Source organism: Mesoplodon densirostris, chromosome 1, assembly GCF_025265405.1.
Source record: "Mesoplodon densirostris isolate mMesDen1 chromosome 1, mMesDen1 primary haplotype, whole genome shotgun sequence".
Classification (NCBI taxonomy): Eukaryota; Metazoa; Chordata; class Mammalia; order Artiodactyla; family Ziphiidae; genus Mesoplodon; species Mesoplodon densirostris.
The window spans coordinates 113,465,918-113,487,583 of NC_082661.1; the positions used below are offsets into that span (position 1 = coordinate 113,465,918).

The window sequence follows — 21,666 nt, forward strand, 5'->3', positions numbered from 1 at the left end:
CCCACAATCGCCCCCCTCTTTACCCCTCATTTTCACCTGCAAAATTGTACCCATCCTTCAAGGCCCAGCTCACTTAGGAAGATTTCCCAGCTATTTACAGTAGAGATATAACAGTCTCTCTAGATGTAAATGGTTGTCTTATTCAGCCTGTGCTCTGTATCCCCATTCACCGTACCTAGTGAATATGTGGTAAATTAACTTTTAAGCAATAAAAAAATATTAGATTATCATTAGATAAATCACTGGATCAGTAGTTTTGGTGGTAAAATCAAACTTTGAATCTATGGGAACCGATTTGCTAATTTTGGAGAGCTGCTTAATAGAAGTCACTGGGAATATATGTGATCTTTTTTACAGTCCACATCAGATAATGTGATGGAAAAACAATATTCAACTGCTTGGCACTGGTTTTGATTTGAGTCCCTTATTTTGGCTTGTGGTATCACACAAAGATGAGAAAAACTCAACTGTCCATATTTGCAACTCTAGCATCTCCATCTATCCTATACTGTCCAATGAAGACATTCTACTCATTTTTCTTTCAGCATGTCTTCCAATCAGATTCCTTCCTCACTCTCCCTAGCATTATTCCAAGAATCACTTCCTCTCTGGAACACCACAATGTCATTGAATCTGGTCTTTCTCCACTCTAGACTACCTACGCATTCCATTTCCAGATGGATCTCAGTTAAATGCCAAGGTTTGCCATCTCCTCCATATCACCATCACATCAGTCATCACATTCCTTTCATGTTCATACACTGCCCTCTTTAAACTCTAACGCATGTGTTTTCCCTGCCCATACAATTTAGTGCTTAATTTTATGATCTCTTAGGTATCTATTACCTCCACAACTAAACCATGAAACTATTCCTCCAGGGGATTTACATCTTATACATACAAAACCCATCATATGACGTTAGACAAAAATCCCTAAATAGTAGGTTAAAATTAGACGAAAGGTGAAGAAATGGACTCACAAAGAATAAAAGGCAGCACACACTTCTAGAGGAAAAGGTTATAAGTATGAAAGAGACTGTGGTTGGAGATAGTTAAAAAATGATTCCCACTGTTCTTAAGAACTGCTTTCCAACCATTTAGAGATCACTAACCCCTTTGAAGAGTTTCTTAAACTTATAGGGGCTCTTTTCATTAAAAAAAAAAATACAAATACATTTTGTAAAAAATGTTAGGGGTTTCTGGAATCTGGTCCACCATCCCCAATCTTCCCAGGTTATTAAAATTAACAAGACCTCACCCTCAGGTTATTTCAGTAGGAATAAAAAAAAAGGTTTTGGAGAACACTGTAAAAAAAAGTACCATCTTAATTTTATTAGAGATTGTAAACTAGTTAGATAAAATGTAGTTTAGGGGACCAGGGAAAGACTTAAGTCAAATTCTAGTAATGCCATGAAATTCTCAAACTCTCCGGAGAAGCTGGGAGGAAGAGAGAAATAGGCAGAAAAGCCCAAGGGTATAAACCTCAACTCCAAAAAAGTTTGAAATCACTCTCCTTTAGAGCACTGTTTCTGTAACCTAACAAGTAGGTGATATTGGGAGTTCCGTGAAAAGCAGGTTTCATGGGCTTCCCTGGTGGCGCAGTGGTTGAGAGTCCGCCTGCCGATGCAGGGGATATGAGTTCGTGTCCTGGTCCAGGAAGATCCCACATGCCGCGGAGCGGCTGGGCCCGTGAGCCATGGCCGCTGAGCCTGCACGTCCAGAGCCTGTGCTCCACAACGGGAGAGGCCACAACAGTGAGAGGTCTGCGTACCGCAAAAAAAAAAAAAAAAAAAAAAAAAAAAAAACAGGTTTCATGATCAGGTAAGTCTAAAAGCAGTAAGTTAAATGAAAAAACTTCCTTAAAAAAACTTCTTAAAGTTCTTAACATGCGAACACTGAAACTCTAAGAAGGGGATGTGCTATATATAGCATTTCTAAAATATGTTTGGTAATAAACTCCCAGAACATTTCCAGGGACCAGTATTCTAGGACCTCATTTTGAGAAGCACTATTCTATAGATTTTAAAACTCATCCCTTAAACGTTAAACTGATTTCTGTGAAAATAAAGGGTCATCACAAAGGTACATCAAAAATACACATTTGGGCTTTTTAGGCCTTAAAAAAGTTTCCTTTTTGTTTTAAAGAAAAAATTTTCTCTTGGTGGGAAGTTCTTAAACGGGACAGAAAACCTGATTATTGATTTTAAAGGTTTGGAGTGATGCAGTGGTTCTCAACCCAGATGAGTATTAAAATCACTGGCCACCTTTAAAAAAAGACCAGCATCCAGGTACCATCCCAGACCAATTAAATATGACTGAGGGTGGGGCTGGAGTATTTACGAGTGTTTTAACAATAACCAGATGATTCCAAAGTGCAATGGGGTAGAGTGCACTGAAAGTGTAAGAGAGCCACAAAGGTCCAATTACATTAAAAGACCAAAAAAAAAAGAAAAGAAAGAAAAGGAAAAAAAAAAGCCGCTAGTAATGGTTTCAAGCATTAAAGAAAAAAATCTTGGTTTTCTTCTTTAGACAAACCTCCAAGTCAGAAGTATTCATCTTCAGACTCAAGCTAAATTGTGTATGCAAAGATATAAGGATGCTTAACAAATCCTGTACATAAATCTGGTTAATGGACTTTTAATTCCTATAGGCAGAATATTCCCTTTTTTGGATGTCAGTTTTACTCCTTCTGATAATACATGCTGGAGATATATGTTTCGGTCAGGCATCAGAGACAGAAATGAACTAAAATTACTTAATCTTTTAGAAACAAAATCAAGGATTCACAAACTATGGCATTTTATTTCAGAGCCTTTGCTTACATTTGTACAATATATTACATAATTCTTCATTGTTTGCAGATCCTAATATATACTTTATAGCTTTTATTCTATAAGCTTTTCTTCAATGTTTTGCTGTCAACAAATCTTTACAGTCCTGTACAAATCTGAATAACTTGAAACCATTTTCAACAAAATTAGTTACTGTAAGCACACACTGCAAGACTGAAAATGCTTTTCTTAGAAAAGTTGAATGTAAAGGATTCTGACACGTTAGCATCTACAACAAAACGCTTCCAAATTCTCACGTCGTATTGCCAGAAAACAAATAAAACATGCCAGCCCCGTTCAAAAAAAGTACACAGAACTACAATTAAAACAGTAAAACAGTCTGTACAGTACTGTGTATTAACAGTGCCAGATATTAAATAGCTTGAATGAACACATCCGCAATATACAAATGTCTTACAAAGGTGTAGAATTAAATACAAGTGCCAAACAGAACAGAGATTGGAACCATACAACATAAAGTCAATACAGGTGAAAACAATTTTGCGCTCATTTTGGATTTTATACAAGGCATTTAATTTTTATAGGCCTACCAGCCCGATTAGCTATTTATACTTAAAATAACAGCCATCCTTTTGAGACAGTTCATAGCAACAGCCTTGAACCATACCGATAAAGTTTACTTGTTCCTGAAGTCCTCTTGTTGTAGCTCATAATAAAATAAGCAATACAAATGAATTATCTGTATTTAAGGAAAAAGAAACATTTACAAGAAAACACAAAAATATAACTGTTATAATTCATTATGAATAAATATACACTTTGAACTGGCTAAGTACAATCTTTACACATTGTTTAAGATTTAATACAGTTTATTAGCCATTTTCTTTTTTCACACAATGTATTATATCAAAATTAAAAAAAAATACTGATTTATAGAAAAATGGCAAAGTACAGTAGTTCCATTCCAATTTGAAGGGGCGTGAAAAGCCACTGCAAGACCTTTTAGCCTAATTCAAACCTGTAAACATGTTCAGTCTTTTTTTAAAGAGAATCTTTAATATTTGGTTATCAGGATTGATGTCTAATATCCTGTTAACTGCAGGTTCTGAATTTATTACATGTGCTTGAGTTATACAATTAAAGCCACCCTAAGGTGACTTGCTTTAAAAAACAATTAGCTTGTACAAATGAAAATAGGTTCATATTTTTCATAAATAAATGGAAAAATATCAAATGTTCCAGCTTTAACAAAATACAAGGGAATACATATACAGTAAGTTATCTTAACATGTTGTGGCCGCCCAATGACTATGCTTACTGTATTGTCTCTACAGGCAGTGAAAAGCCTCCATTTGCCACAGTGGAAGGCCTTCAAGTTACCAGACACACAATTCCCAGACAAGTTGGAAACAATTATTGCTTGAGGAAAAGCAGTTCATTGTACTTTTTCTTCATAAAAAAAGTGCACTTAAGTGCCAAGTCAGCTTGTCAAGAAACAATTTTTAAATATAAAATAGTGCTTGTCTGATTTTTTTTTTTTGTGCCACTGTGCAGTATAAAAAAAGACGTGGCTCTCAACAGCCATTAAGTGCAAAGTGCTTTAGCAAGTCCTGCTGTCACCTGCACTCAACTGACATTCCATTCTGTGACGTGCTGGACATTGACGGTTCAGCTAATGTTAACATAACAGCAGCCGTTATGGAGCTGGATGAAGGTGAAGATGATGACGAGGATGTAGCAGCACCTAAGGCGAAGGGAAACCAACAGCTTAATAACACGCACATACAACAGCAGAAGGAAGTAAAGCACTCGTCCTCTAAACTAAAATTCTGCTGTGTTCTCCAAAATCATTTAGCTTACTACGAGAGCAGTCAATTCTTACAAGACCATGATGTAAAGAAAGGAAAACCTAGTGCATCTCAAGTAAGGAGGCACTGCCAAACCACAGGAGAAGCAACGACAAAGGACAGACCAGGGAACACTCTTGCGTGGATCAAAGAGGAAAATGAACAGTGTTCTCAGTCTACAGAGACATGGAAATAAAACAAAAGATAGACTTCCGTAATAATGAAACAAATGCCAAAAAGATCTTTGAATTCAACAGGAAAAATTTGTAATCCATCCCCACATCTTTTTCCCCCTCCCAATTCTTGTATGTTTCTGCTTCTGGAGTTCCTTATGAAACTAAATGGTGATGAGAAGGGAAAGCTAATTGCTTCTTAAAGTTGGGAAAAAATAACTACTACCACACATCACATCATAACTACTGCATTTTCCTACGCTTGGTTTACAAAGCAAATGACACATTAGTTATTTTCCTCAAAGAAATTCTCTCACTGTTATAAATCAGTGTTTGAAAACTTATTTTTTAAGGAATACATGCACAAAGTAAACGAAATCATTCAGTGCTGGGATATTAAGGTGGAAAAGCTAATCTCCCTCTCATCCAGGACCCTCCTAAGCCTCCAAATCCCCTCCCCACTGTTACCAGCTGCTTCACAATCTTTAAAACTCCACAACAGGGACTGGCAAATTATTGCCCCAGGGCCAAATCTGGCCTGCCTGTTTTTGTTAAGAAAATTTTATTGGAACACAGCTATGCCCGTTTCTTTACATCTTGCCTATGGCAGATTCCATAAGGTCAAGTAGTTCTAAAGAGACTACAAGGCCCACAAAGCCCCAAATATTTACTATCTGTCTCTACAGAAAATGTCTGCAACCCCAGTTCTAGAGGAATTTTTTCCGTAGAATCTAGAGATATGATATGCACATTTAAAATGAAAACACTAGTAACTTCTCTTTTAAAAACCCAAGTGGACGCACAGTATAGAGTCTGACTCTTGGTTTTTACACTTAACAATCTGAGGAGATGATTCCTTATCAGTACATATATAGATTTACCTCTTTTTCTTTTCAAAGCTGAATAGTGTTCCACTATATTTATGAATTGTAACTAATTTAATTCCTAGTCTTTTGCTGTTACTGACATCAAATGAATACTTTGAGCATTATAAATAAAAATTTAAACGTCTACTTATTTTTCACTAATGCCATATATTATTGGAGAATACAAGTTAATGATTTCTATCTGCTATTATAAATATTACCATAACAAACTTCTTTGTGACCACATATTCTTCTCTGGGACCTATTCTTAGAACTAAAAGTAGCTAGTTCTCCAAACACACAGTCGAAGAGTTTCCCAAGATAACTGTGCCTGTGATACAGGCTACTTCGTTGTAGTATGCTTTGCTTTATTGCCCTTCAAAGATACTGTGTTTTTCACAAATTGAATGTTTGCGGCAACCCTGAATCCAGAAGTCTATTGCAGCATTTTTTCCAACAGTATTTGCTCACTTTGTGTCTCTGTGTCACATTCTGGTAATTCTCACAGTATTTCAAACTTTTTCATTATTATGATGTTATTGTATTTGTTATGGTGATCTGTGAGCACAGATCTTTGATGTTACTATCGTAATTGCTTTGGGATGCCATGAACCATGCCCATATATAAGACAGTGAACTTATTTGACTGTTGAAATGACAACAAAGGATTTAGAATATTACATAAACTTAGTTAGTGGAGCAGCAGCAGGGTGTGAGAGCACTGACTCAATTCCAGAAAGAAGTTCCACTGTGGGTAAAATGCTTTCAAACAGCATTGCAGAGAAACCGTTTATGGAAGGAAGAGTCACTTGATGCAGCAAACTTCCTTGTTGTCTTATTTTATTTTATTTTATTTTATTATTATTATTTTTTTTTTGCGGTACGCGGGCCTCTCACTGTTGTGGCCCCTCCCGTTGCGGGGCACAGTCTCCGGACGCGCAGGCTCAGCAGCCATGGCTCACGGGCCCTGCCGCTCCGCGGCATGTGGGATCTTCCCAGACCGGGGCACGAACCCGTGTCCCCTACATTGGCAGGCGGACTCTCAACCACTGCGCCACCAGGGAAGCCCTGCTGTCTTATTTTAAGAAACTGCCACAGCCACCCCAGGCTTCAGCAACCACCACCCGGATCAGTAAGCAGCATCAACATTGAGGCAGGACCCTCCACCAGCAAAAAGATCACAATGACGGCTCAGATCATGGTTAGCATTTTTCACAATAAAGTATTTTTAACTGAGGTACGTACATCGTTTCTTTTCTTCGACATGATGCTATTGCACACTTAACAGACTACAATATAGTGTAAACACAACTTTCATATGCACTGGGAAGCCAAAAAATTCACGTGACTCATTTTATTGTGATATTTGCTTTACTGTGGTAGTCTGGAAAAGAATCCGTAACATCTCCGAGGTAGACCTGAGCTTTGTTTCGGCAGCCCCGGAAAACTAAGACAACGCCCTTCCCTCAGATATTTTAACCTCTCTCACTTCCTCTGGTCATTCGGGTCTCAAAGAAAAATGTCCCAGCCATTGGTAATCTAACGCAACCCACCCAATCACTGACTTAACACTGCTCTAGTCTCCTCACAGTCTGAAATATTATTAGTTTTGGCAGAAAAGCAGACTGTAAGCTCCGTGAAAGTGAATATTATGGTTTGAGATAACTGTTTCTTTAGATAAAATTTCCCACTTTATAGATGAGGAAAATAAGCCAGAGGGATACAAGAGCCTGCCTGAAGATACACAAACACAACTCACATGAGCCCAACTGCACAGTCGCAAACTGCTTTATGTTTAAGTAAAGTAAGGTAAAAACACTTACTTTCTCTCTCTTTCTTCTTTAAACGCTTTCTCCTCCGATCAATGGAAGCTACTTCAGATTTTAATGACAGATAATGTTTTCTGATTTCTTGCAGTTTTTCTTGAAGAATTGTGATACGCTCAGCACTTGTCATATTCTCTAGGTCCGCTGTGAATTTAAAACTTTCATTAATATGCATTTGTGAACACAATTTTAATATATAAGACAGAGAACATATAGTGTGGCTGTAGAATGAGGAAGACAGATAAACTAAAAATTGGCTTGTAAACATTTGTTTGCCGAAGATTTTTTTTCCCTAGCCTAGAGCAATGCTTGGCACTAACACATGCACGGTATTTTTTGAATGAATGAGTGTGTAGAATTAAAGATCTCAGGACCTAAACATAGAGGTTAAAAATTCCACATTTACCAAAAAGAAAAATCCCGCATTCGTGTACAGTATCACCACAGTAAAATATTAATTTGCTTTTTTTTTTTTTTTTTTTTTTTTTTTTTTACGGTACGTGGGCCTCTCACTGTTGTGGCCTCTCCCACTGCGGAGCACAGGCTCCGGACGCGCAGGCTCAGCGGCCATGGCTCACGGGCCCAGCCGCTCCGCAGCACGTGGGATCTTCCCGGACCGGGGCACGAACCCGTGTCCCCTGCATCGGCAGGCGGACTCCCAACCACTGCGCCACCAGGGAAGCCCTGCATATTTTTTTTGAATGTTAGGACTGTGGATGAATTTTTGTCTTTCGTCTGCTTTTTGTTCTTTTTTTAAAGTTTATCTCTTAACGCATGTCCCATCAACTTTTTTTGGTCGCAGCGCATGGTGCATGCAACTTCCCCAGCCAGGGATGGAACCCACGCCCCCTGCAGGGGAAGCGCGGGGTCTCACCCGCTGGACCGCCAGAGGAGTCCCCTCTTTTTGTTCTTTTTTAGATTCTTCTAATACTTTTAGGTTGGAGGAAAGCTTTCACACACTCTAAAGCACTTTTAGTCCCCTAAGACTCTTTCCCTGTGTGAGAAACTGCGGTAGTCTCTTTTTCAGAAAACATCTTTCATGGTTATTTCTCATGTATACAAAAGGGTGAGGAGCAGGATAAGGGAGTGGCACACGGCCATCACGCAGCTGCAGTGACCAGAGATTCGTGGCAGACTCTGCCTCACTTATGCCTCCATCCACTCCCCACTTCAATCAACACCAGGCTTTTACAGCAAACTGCTGACACAGCAGAACACACCAACGCTGACGTGTGCCTCAAATGCCTTACAAGTTATCTTTCAGCAATTTTCTGTTCAAATCAAGATCCAAATAAGCTACACTGCAGCGAATGGTTATTATGTCTCTCAGTCTGGTTACAGCCACTTTTCCAGAATTACTGGCATCAAGAATTACTAGGATGCAGTTTCTGCTGCTTAACTGCTGATTTAATATATGTCACTTACACATCTGAAAACTCCATTTGTAAACTTTGGGTAACCGATTGCTAGGTTCCTTGAGGTCAGGATCCCTGTCACCATTCTTTCCACACTTCCCTGGAGACTGCGTCCTTGCAGGAGACTTGGTACCATGAGCCTTCATTCCACTGGAAACAGACTTGACAGGCTGAGCCTTAGTTACACTCTCACCAGCAGAAAGCTCTTCACTATCACTACTATTTGCTGGAAAAAAAAAAAAAGAAAAAGAAGAAGAAAAGTGTTAGTAAATAGAAAAGTAACAAAGAACTTGTCACAGATTTCAGTGGACAATTTAAAGTTAACCATTTGAATTTATTACTACAGTAAACAACTTGCTTTACAGACCCTGCCTAAAAACCTGGAAAATCATTAAGTATAAACACAGCAGTATCTCAGTTAAGGAAAACAAAACCAAAAACTCTTCTTACCTGAATTGTCAATAACATATTTTTAAAAAACACTCAAACTAATCTTTCATTATACCTGGTAGACTATCAAATATACAGTAATTATTTAAATGGCTTTTAACTCTATTACGTTAATATATATAAAGTAGAATACAGCATCTTTTAAAATGACTCATAATGGAAACCTCTTAACTTTCATATGTTAAACTGTGTACAGATTGTGTACATGTCACACTTTCCTACTCCTTTGGCCACAGTGATGCACAATCATCATATTTAATAAAGAATTCTTTGGGAATAAACTCTAAACTTTGATACATACAATGATTCCTTAAGAAACTCCTACATCATAGCTTGTTGACTAAAATAAACCATCAGTTTTACCCTGGTAAATATATTCAGTAAGTTATAAAAAAATTCAGAACTCTATGTAATAATTATGTTACATCTGCCGTTGCTGATTAAAACCTCAGGACTAGAATGGAAATGCTTAACACTTTGACATGTGAACAGGTTATGGAACTGGTATTTTCATAAATTACCTCTTTCTGCATACAAAGCATTATTGTAGATTCTATGAGAGTTAATTCACTTTACTAAATTATTCTCAGAAAACTGTTTCCTCATTCTGATTTATAAAGACGTAAGCCCAATAATTAAAATGGGAGAATATGCGGTCAACTGCTATTATCTCTCAATTATATGAATATGTTAATTGACTTGCTGAAGATGAGCCCTCTTAGAGAACATCATTTAAAAGTCTTGAAGATAAAAACATCAGAGTGTAATAAAAAACACTCTGAATACCCTGTCAGTTACTCCAAATAAGTGATCAATTTGGCATCAAATTTATCGATTTTCATTTCCTGATTCTTCATTTAACAACCAAAAAAAAAGTATAGTTAAGCTCTAAAAGCCTGAAAAGTGTTCCAGATAGGAAAGACACACAGCAACTCCTCCCACTGTGGTGTTTTGGGAATAAAGAATCTCCACCACTCTTTTATACATACGTTTAAAGAATCCCTTCCCAGTCCCCCCACTGCTGCTCTGGAACCCCTGGCAACTCCTAGCTAAGCCACCCAAGGCTTGGGCCCACTCTGATGCAGTGGTCTGCCTCAGCTTGGCTTTCATGGCCTTGCTGAACACAGCCGCCCGGGGCCCCAAAGGATGCCATATTCACCGCCTGGAAGTCATATGGGCTCAGCAGAACCTCGGGGAACTGGCCGCATAACCCTTTTCTGCACTGAAGTGCAGCCAAGCCGGCCGATAGCAAAGGTCAGGCAGTGGAGGTGGCAGGAGTCTCCTGGAAGAGCAGCAGGAGGTCAGTGTGGGACACCTGAAAAGAAATTCTTTACATATTTTCTGCTTCTTACTTTGTCTACAAAAGAGAGAGAAAATGTGCAGCTCTCAGGAGAAATACAGTATATATACTCCTGTAGGTTGATAAACAGAATCACTGCTAAAGTCATTAGTTACAACATTTAACCAGAGTATTCTTACAGCTGCTCTTAGATACATAGTTTAGGATACCGAAGATAAAGGTAGTGCACGGGAATTACTGGATTTATAGCTCTAAAGCTATCTTGATTGTTCTCTTCCAGGCTGATTTTGCCTGGAAGAATTACAAAGCAATCAATTTCCTTGTAATAAAAATAATATATAATTCAAACATTTCATAATATGTAATATATATAATGGCAAAAGAACCGTTGAACATAAAACTAACGAAGATGTTGATGTTTATATTATATTGGCTACTATTTTTTAAAAGATTACCTGATCATTCATCAGCAATCAGTACCACTGCTGAATAATAAACTGCTCAATCCTAGAATTTACCTAGGATCAAAAGACTTCTGTGTGATTTTGGTTGGGGGGGGGTTTGGTTAGAGACGAAATCAAAATATTAACTGTCCCGTATCCTGAATACCCTTTTCTTAATGGGGAAAAGACATATCCACCATTATCTTTATATTTAAAAAATTTAGAGATTTCACACTTACTGCCTTTGCCTTTCTTTTTGTTGTTTACCACTGTTGCTTTATGGCTTCGTTTCTGCTTTTTTGATGAACTTCCTCCTCCCTGAGCTTCCTTCACTCTTTTCTGACCTGTACAGGCTTTGATGGGAAAGAAATTATTAAGTAACACAAAATAAAATCAAGCTTGCCCCAAGTATAAATTAATTCCACATTCTAGAAGAATAGACCAATTCTGAGACTATACCTGTTCTTTATGAGATTTATAATTTGTCATAGAAATTACTACAATTTTTAAAATAAATCATCATTAATAAGCTGAATTACTACACATAATTAGAGTTTTTTAAAAAGCAGATAAAGTATGTACATCCTTCTTAGAAAAATCAGATATAAACTGAATATAGTTCTCAAAATAGTACTGAGAGTTTATGAGTCTAGTAATTCAAAAAAAGGTATATGCTGAAAATAAAAGCTGAAATTTGTTAAAATTCAATAAAAACAAAATATTAAGATTTAATTACAGGTTAAAATAGTAATTATATGTATTATAATGATATTAATGAAAATTTTAATGACATAATATTAATGGAATAAATTTTAGTAGTACACACAAGTATAATAACAAATTTATTATAAAGACTATTTATTATAAATTTACAACAACAATAAATTAGCTCCCAGGGCAATGGTTAACACGTATACCATTTACAAATCTAGCATAGTAGTTCTAAGAAATGTTTCATCTTCTTGGCAGGAAGTTATTCCAAAATATTATAAATGTCTCCCTTTCTTCAAGGACAAGCCCAAGTCCTACCTTCCCCGATGCCCAGCCTTCAATGATCAATCACTACTCCAAACTGTAGTTTCTCAGCCACTAATCTGATCCTCAGCATCTGCTGTGTTTCTGTATCTTCCTAATTATATGCATTGTTTCTCAGACTATAAAGTAATCTTTTTCCTGAGATTAATAAAGTCTTATCTCTATTCCATTCCAAAGTCAGATACTATAATGACACAATAGAATTAATACCATGATAGAATTATGCCATGTTTGTTTTTAAAAAAAAGTTTCTTAGTCCTGTTACAATGGTAAAATCAACCATGAATATAAAAGACATGGCTTCGTTGGTAAAAAATGGAACAGGCTATTAAATGTTTTGTTTGCAACTTCTCAGTTTTCTTTTTTTTTTAATGGGTTACATCTAATAGATAACTTTTCCTGATGCTCTTTTAATATAACAAAGTGAAACATAAAGAAAGTGATTTAGATATTATCTATATTAAAGTACAGAATCTTAAAAACAATTGCCAGATTTCTCTCCAAGAGTTTATTTCTGAAACTTTCAGCTACAAGAAATAAAAAGCTTACTGTAGGCTAAACTGGAAGGCAATCCGAAATCTAAATTGTAAAACTTACGTTTTTACTTTTTTTTTTTTTTTTAATGGCCGTGCCGGGAGGCATGCAGGATCTTAATTCCCTGACCAGGGATCGAACTCATGCCCCCTGCAGTGGAAGCACGGAGGCTTAACCACTGAACCGCCAGGGAAGTCCCTTGCATTTTTACTTTTAAAATCAAGTGAATTCTGGGACTTCCCTGGTGGTCCAGTGGTTAAGAATCCGCCTTCCAATGCAGGGGACGCGGGTTCAATCCCTGGTAAGGGAACTGAGATCCCACATGCCGCCAGGCAACTAAGCTGGTGCACCACAGCTAAAGAGCCCATGCGCTCTGGAGCCCACATGACACAACTAGAGAGCCCGTGAGTTGCAACTAATGAGCCTACGCACTCTGGAGCCGGCATGCCACAACTAGAGAGAAGCCTGCATGTCACAATTACTGAAGCCTGTACACCTGGAGACTGCTCCGTAACAAGAGAAGCCACTGCAATGAGAAGCCCACGCACCGCAAGGAAGAGTAGACCCTGCTCGCCGCAACTAGAGAAAGCCTACGCGGAGCAACAAAGAAGACCCAACGCAGCCAAAATAAATGGATAAATTTATAAGAAAAAAAAAGTTTATCATATTTTTGAAATAGCTGAAAGCCTCTCTAATCATCTGTGATAAATGCTTCTTTCATTTTGAGGATTACTCTATTTATGCCTGGATAATTCAGTTCCATGAGATAGTATGGCACACAAACATAATCACAGTAGCTGTGTGTGTGAATGTAAAAAAAAAAATTTATTGCAACTATATATATATATATATTTTTTTTTTTTTTTTTTTTTTTTTTTTTTTTTGGCAGTACGAGGGCCTCTCACTGTTGTGGCCTCTCCCGTTGCGGAGCACAGGCTCCGGACGCGCAGGCTCAGCGGCCATGGCTCATGGGCCCAGCCGCTCCACGGCATGTGGGATCTTCCCGGACCGGGGCACGAACCCGTGTCCCCTGCATCGGCAGGCGGACTCTCAACCACTGCGCCACCAGGGAAGCCCGCAACTATATTTTTTACTTAATTTTTTAAAATGTTTTAAGTCAAGATTTGTGTGATAATGTTATGTCAATTGTATCTCAAGGAAACTAGAAAAAGGAAAAAAAAAGGTTTGTGTGAGAAAACTTGGCATTAACTAATTTGGTCTGGATCATTATCTCTTTTTTAAGTTTAGCTAAAAACCTGAAGTTAGCATAATAAAATCTGGTATGTTATATAAAATACATACCCTAGTGCTGTATCTTTATACTGGAAAAGTGTGTTTCAAAGCCAAGTGTCAGCCTAGAGCATATTAATTTAAAGACACCTGAGTGAAGTGGTTTATAAGTAAAATGATGACAGAAGTACAGCTACAGCACCATCAAAAAGGCACTAATACTTTCGGGAAGTACTAATTTCAACTTCACGGAAAAATCAAGAGTATTACTATAGGTTATTAACAGAGACAGTGGTCCTTCAATTTGGAAGCTCTGCATCTAAGAAAGCATCAAATTCCTTTACAAAGGCTTGAAAACCAGTCTGACACGGTTGTCTGAGGAAAGCAGTGCCTGCAGAGCTGGTTGCTCCAACCTCCCACATACAGTATTTGGTTAAGGGTGGAGGGGTCTGTCAGTAAATCAAAATGTTTGTGAGAAACTGCACAAGGCAAGTGCAAAAACAATGTTACACAAATATATTTAAGCTGCTCACGCCATACAGTCACTCAGTGCATCATGAGTTTTCAAGTAGGTCTGGATTTGGGCCTGGGTGCAGTTTCTAGTACGTGTCTGGTCCGCTGTGAAACGGCACGGGCGGCTGAAGCAGAGGACATTCAGTTCTTCTCAAGCTTTTAAACACACTCCACTCTTCCTTACAACAAATTACCTTCCAAATTTCCGTTTCTGCCACGTTCACACAAGTACTCCATGTAAACACCTCACACTTGTAACAAGAGATACTATAAACCCATAAGGCAACGAACGCAGCCCTGCACGCCTCACCTTTCTCAGGATGCTCCGCTTCAGGCTGATTACTGCTGCTGGAGCTCACGCTGGCGTCAAAGCCCGCGGGCGAGCTGTTCCCTTCCGACTGGAGGTCCTGGAGCTCCCCGGCCACACTGTCCACTTCGATTGTGCTATCAGTCTCACTCTTGATACTGCGGACTTCTTCTTGGTTTGGGGCCAGCGGCTCCGATACTGTTACAGAAGACGGCTGCCGACTGGCTTCCGTCACGGTGACTGAGGAAGGCGACTCGGGTGTCGTGGGAGGGGTATTGAGCACTGAGTTACTGCCACTACTGGGAAATTCCGATTTTTTGTCACTGACCTCCGCTGGCTTTTCCTCGGCGTGTTTGTCGTCGGCACTGGGGGGCGGTGGGGCGGTCAGCTCCGCGCTGGGGGAGCAGCTCTCCTCCTCGGCCACGGTCTGCAGGGACCCCTCTACCGGGCCCTCCTCTGGGGCAGGATGGGGCGGGGAGGCCGCAGCCTCGGTGTCAGAGTCGGAGAAAAGCTCCTTCAGCGTTTTTTTAGGCCACTGTCCCTGAATACTTGACCAGACATCTTTTCGATCTTTAGCTCTGCTGTTCTGAAGTCTTTCATCAGAGTTATTTGAAAGTTTTATCCTTTTTTCGGCAACTTCTGAAAATCCTGAATAGAAACCAGTTGTCCGCAGAGACTTTCTTTTCTCTTCCAAACCGTTGTATTTCTTAGTTGGTGTCGTCTTTGCTTTTGATTTTTCTTCTTCATCTTCATCTGAAGAGCTGTTGCTACTGTTTTCTATGCAGAGGGGCTCTTTGTTCTTGGCCTTCTCTTCCTTTTTGCCAGGTGATCCGGTTTTTAAACACTCCTCGGTATTGCAATACCTTCTCTTACCACGTTTTACCGGTGGCTTTGAAGATTTATCTGCGGTGTCCTTCTTGACATCCTTTCTCTTTTTTGTGACTTCATCTTCTTCCTCATAATCAGTATCTTCGGATAATCCTTCTATATCTTTTCTTAATCTTTCTGGAGATTTTGACACGGATTTGGCTATTACCAAATCTGCATGGACTTTGTTTTCTTCTAGCAAAGATGAACTGTTCTGTTCCTCTTTTGCAATAAGATCATTTCTGGTGTGGGTCAAGTGGTCAACCTTAGATTCTTCTTTGCCATTGTTATCTAGGTCTTGAACACCTGTCTCATCCTCTTGCTCACTGTCTTCAGCAGAACTTTCAGAAGCTAGAAAAGAAAGAGAAAACAATGAGAATGATCAGAACACTAGCAATGTCTTCTCTGTGCCAGCTAATATAAACATGGATTAGCTCCTATGTTTATAACTACCCCAGGTTGCTAGGTTTTATCCTCGTTTTACAAGTGAGGAAACTGAGCTTCAGAAAGTGAAGACATTCACCCAATGATGGAAATGTTCCATATCATGACTATAGTGGTAGTGACACTACTGTATACTTCTGCCAAAACTCATCGAATTGTAAACATAAAAGTTGTGACTTTCATTGTTTGTAAATTATACCTCAGTAAAGCTGATTATAAAAAAGAAAGAATTTTCTACAAATTTATGAGCACAAAATAGGGGAGTTAGGATGTAGTCCAAGGTTGTTCTAACTCCAAAGTCTATATTCTTATAAAAGCGTAGCCTTCATTTTTAATGTAGCAATGATCATTCAAAGATTTTGTGAACAATGTATTTCCACGGTAGATGCTTTAAAGAACAACACAATTAAGTAACTTAGACTTTATATAAATGTATCTATAGAATTTATTTCTTAATTGTTCATTTTAGTAAATAAATTCAATTAACTACTAAAAAATAATAGCTTTTATTATGATTTTAACATACCATTTATTGAGAAACTGTTACATGTCAGGTACCTTGAAATGCTCTGCACAGATCATCTCATTCAATCTCACCATAACCCTATGAGCGTGTTATTAGCCCCATTTTATAGTTTAGGAGACTAGGAGTTAGAGAGGCTAAGTAAACCACCCCAAAGAGCTAAAATAAGTCAAGATCAAATCTAAATCTAAGTCGTCTGACTCCAGAATTTAGAATCTTAACTACACTACACTCTACTGAGAAGTCCATGTATATTCTTTAGCTAAATTTGTTAAAAGTAAAAAATAATTGATACAGTTAAGATGGTTAAAAACATTTAACCTTTTCAACGTGTTCCTAAATAACTGAATTTTTAAAATTATTCAAGCAATACATATACATGGTTAAAACAAATTTAGACTCATAATAAAACACCAAAAGCTCTTTTCTTCCCTCCTCAGCCTCCAAAATGTTGTAACTATTTCCTCTGATAGTTACTATTGTTATCTCTTAATAATATGCCATTCGTTGATATGTATAAGCAGTGAGGATTTTCTCTCTTATTAATGCCTCTACTCCCTTCTGCCACACTTTCTATACAAGTGGTGTTGGGAAGTTGGACAGCCACATGTGAATCAATGAAATTAGAACACACCCTCACTCCATACACAAAAATAAACTCAAAATGGCTTAAAGACTTAAGTATAAGACATGACACCATAAAACCCCTAGAAGAGAATATAGGCAAAACATCCTCTGACATAAATTGTACCAGTGTTTTCTTAGGTTCATCTCCCAAGGCAATAGAAATAAAAGCAAAAATAAACAAATGGACCTAAGCAAACTTACAAGCTTTTGCACAGCAAAGGAAACCACAAACAAAACGAAAAAACAACCTATGGACTGGGAGAAAATATCTGCAAATGATGCAACTGACAAGGGCTTAATTTCCAAAATATACAAATAGCTCATACAACTCAATAATAATAATAATAATAAACCCTACTGAAAAATGGGCAGAAAACCTAAACAGACATTTCTCCAAAAAAGACATACAGATGGCCAACAGGCACACGAAAAATGCTCAACCTCACTAATTATTAGAGAAATGCAAATCAAAACTACAACGTGGTACCACCTCACAGCAGTCAGAATGGCCATCATTTAAAAAGTCTACAAACAACAAATGCTGGAGAGGGTGTGGAGAAAAGGGAACCCTCCTACACTGTTAGTGGGAATGTAACTTGGTCCAGCCACTATGGAAAACAGTATGGAGGTTCCTTAAAAGGACTAAAAACAGAGTTGCCATATGATCCAGCAGCCCCACTCCTGATAATATATATCCAGAGAAAACTATAATTTGAAAAGACACATGCACCCCAATGTTCACAGCAGCACAATTTATAACAGCCAAGACATGGAAGCAACCTAAATGTCCACTGACAGATGACTGGATAAAGATGCGGTACATATATACAATGGAATGCTACTCAGCCATAAAAAAAGAATGAAAAAATGCCATTTGCAGTAACATGGAGAGACCTAGAGATTATCATACTAAGCAAAGTAAGTCAGAAAGAGAAAGACAGATATTGATACCATATGATATCACTTATATGTGGAATCTAAAATATTACACAAATAAATTTATTTATGAAACAGAAACAGATTTCACAGACATAGAAAATAAGCTTATGATTACCAAAGGGTAAAGGGGGTGAGGATGGATAAGTTAGGAGTTTGGGATAAGCAGATACAAACTACTATATATAAAATAGACAACAAGGTCCTGTATAGCACAGGGAACTATATTCAAAATCCTGTAATAAACCATAATGGAAAAGAAAATGAAAAAGAATATGTATATATATGTATAACTGAACCACTCTGTTGTACTCGGAAACTAACACAACATTGTAAATCAACTATACTTCACTAAAAAAAAAAAAAAAAAAAAAGAATAAAATCAGAAACATAAGATATTGTACAAGAAAAGAATTGTATAAAGCATGCAGAAAACAGAGTTGTTGAAAATTAAAAACATTACAGCTGTCAATAAGCATTACAGCAGTAAATTAAATAGTAAAAGGATTAAAAGATAAAGTTGAGACAATTTCTAAGAAATTAGAGGAAAAAGACAAAAGAATAAGTAACATGTCCCTGCCAAAAGATAAGAATATTAGAGTATACTGCAGAAGGTTCAATAGCAATATAATGGCAGGTTGAGAGAGACAGAGACAGAGAGAGAGAGAACAGTGAAATGCAGAGGAGGAAATCAACAAAATAATTCATGAAAACTATCCAGAACAGAAAGACACAAGTTTCTAGAATGAAACAACTTAGTAAGTACAAACCACAGTGGATGAAAATACATCCACACAAGGTATAATCCTGTGAAATTTTAGGACATTAGAAACAAAGATTCAAGATTCCAGAAAAAGGGAAAGGCAAAAACAAGCAATAAAACAAGTCACATACAAAGAATCAGAAACTAGAAGAGCTCTGGACTTCACAGAAATAACACGGTAAGCAAAAAAACAGTGGAACAATGTCAGTAAAATAATTACGGAAAAACGTCCAACCCCGCTAAACCATGAATAAAGATATTTTCAGATATGGAAAGTCTCTAAAAATGTATCTTCCCTCTTATTCACTTGTTCTTAAAATTTACTAGAGAATGTGCTCCACCACAATCAGTATACCAAAGAAGGTTAAAAAAACACATCAGATATCCAAAACAAAGAAATTCTAGGGACCGCTTTGAAGAGAGAGCTCTAAAAAGTTCCCAGGAAGAGAATTGTGCATCAGATATAAAAGGAAACCAGTCCAGACCGTGCAGTGTATTTCCAAAGGAAGTCATATGGAGGGCTATCATCCCCAAGATGCCTCCTGCCATCAACTAGATTCTTTGTATGTATTTTAGCTTGTTTCCACCATTTGGTGATGAAATTCCAGCTCTCCCCTCAATGTCTTGTGTGCCATCACCTGAATCGGATAATGATGTCATTTCACCCGGCCTACACCTGAAAGCCAGGCGTATGTCTGGGAAGCCTAGAGTCAGAAAATACACAGGACCTTCCTACTGCCCCTGAACATACTCCTTTTTGGTCCCCCTCTGAGACTACGTCAGATATTCCTGTGGGGAGCCCCGATGTTTCCCAGAACGGCCTCATTACCTTGCCCCACTGAATTCCCTTCCAGAGGCTTTTGTAGACTCACAAAGAAGCTTACTATGACCTAGAGAGTCTATTCAGATAACATTCTCAGGGAGCCTTCAACTAAGTGGAAATACTGCCTTTTTTACATAGCTAGGTTTACGCTTGCCACAGTTTTAAGAAAACTAAATAATATCCTCTTTAGGAATATATATAGGTTTAATATAATTCTAAAGAAAAGTAAAAGAATGATTAAGTCAGAATATTAATTACTTTTCAGGGAGACATAACTATTTTAAGTAAATACTACTTGTTCACCACTGCGGTAGACAAACAACATTCGTATCATTATTCTTTAAATTATATATATATTTCCATATACTGCTCTGTATTTCTGATATGGTAGAAAATTATGAAAAATGAACTTTAGAATATTTAGATATTTACAAATAATAAATATAAATATCCATCTGAAATAAGAGAGAAACACAATTTCCATTACATTCAAAATCAATAAAAATTCAAACTCTCTTAAGTTATAAGAAATGTAAAGTTTGTGGGTTTTTTTTTAAGAAATGTAAAGTAGTTTTATGGAGATACATTCTTTTACTTCATTTGACAGATCAGATTCTCTCTTCCCCGCCAGTCAGATTTACAAAAATCTTCCCCTCCAGTACTCATCACTTTTATTATTTGTTAAACTTCATTCTGCCTTAAACATTAAGCAATAAGGACATCATAAAAGGGATCATAATAAATATAATCAAGATAAGCAAAGTTTGGTATTCTTTACAAAAAGTTCAGTATAATTTTATAGTCTGATATTACATAATTCAAACTATGTTTTACATGGCTACAGAAAGGATGGTACCTGAAAAAAACACAGTAATAGAACTAGAGGTTGAATATTAAATTTTAACTAAAATCTAATGGTGCCCTCAGCTCTACTAATAATAGAAATATTTCCAAGCCTCAATCAATGGCTGATTTTATTTCAAGTAATAACAAGAGTCAATAAAATTCTGGTTCAATTAAAAACAGAGAATTTGATAATGTCACTGAATTACCTTTATAGAATTTGATTTATAAAAATTGAAACAAACAAAAATTAAAACAAATACTTGCATGCAACAGGATGCTTGTTATGTTTACCTTGAAGTCCATTAAGGATAGAAGTGATTTCTATGGATTTAATATGAGCTGTATCAGAGTTTTTGGCATCAGTAAGATCCAATTTGGATACCATTTCAGGAGATGGATTTGTCTGAAATGGTGGTTTTGACAAACGCCGAAGTTTACAGTTCTTAGGAGAATACTTTTCATCTTTGTCTTTTTCTTTGTCTAATTTATTCTAGGTTAAGGAAAAAAAAAAGGTATCCCATGTTAGCCATAATACGTCATGAGGCATTTATTAGTAACAATGTTAAAATTCATTTTTAACTCGTTACAGACTATTATTAAAAAACATAAAAAGAAAGAATACAAAAATCCCACAAAACAGTCAGAAATGTTTTTTCAAAGTTATTTAACAAATACTACAGGATGAGAAATAAGTTTTTGTCTAATATTTATATTTTAATAGTGGAAATAAGTTAGCAATCAGATAGGCAATTAAGACTAGCAAACTCGGGCCTCCCTGGTGGCGCAAGTGGTTGAGAGTCCGCCTGCCGATGCAGGGGATACGGGTTCGTGCCCCGGTCTGGGAGGATCCCATATGCCGCGGAGCGGCTGGGCCCGTGAGCCATGGCCGCTGAGCCTGCGCGTCCGGAGCCTGCGCGTCCGGAGCCTGTGCTCCGCAACGGGGGAGGCCACAACAGTGAGAGGCCCGCATACCGCAAAAAAAAAAAAAAAGACTAGCAAACTCCCCTACTGCTAATAATTGGTGTTACAAAGTCTGTAAAAATTAAATCACAATAGGCTTAAATATTCACTAAAAAAAAATACTACTTCTAAAGCTTGCTCTGTGT

At 37.5% G+C, this 21,666-nt stretch overlaps 1 protein-coding gene across 6 annotated transcripts in view; it reads right to left on the reverse strand.

Moving 5' to 3' along the window:
* Positions 1–3,153: 3,153 nt before the first annotated feature.
* Positions 3,154–21,666, reverse strand: part of ARID4B (AT-rich interaction domain 4B) — a 127,164-nt gene continuing 108,651 nt past the window's right edge. For 4 of the 6 annotated variants that reach the window (XM_060107991.1, XM_060108008.1, XM_060107999.1 and 1 more), the window contains 6 exons: positions 20,852–21,050; positions 14,735–15,949; positions 11,352–11,465; positions 8,930–9,145; positions 7,502–7,648; positions 3,154–4,536 (listed from right to left, as the gene is read on the reverse strand). In XM_060107991.1, coding sequence (XP_059963974.1) covers positions 4,409–4,536; positions 7,502–7,648; positions 8,930–9,145; positions 11,352–11,465; positions 14,735–15,949; positions 20,852–21,050 — 2,019 coding nt within the window. In that variant the 3' untranslated portion in view covers positions 3,154–4,408. Of the gene's footprint in view, positions 4,537–7,501; positions 7,649–8,929; positions 9,146–10,528; positions 10,685–11,351; positions 11,466–14,734; positions 15,950–20,851; positions 21,051–21,666 lie in introns of those variants that run through there. The other 2 variants (XM_060108017.1, XM_060108027.1) reach the window with 2 other exon arrangements.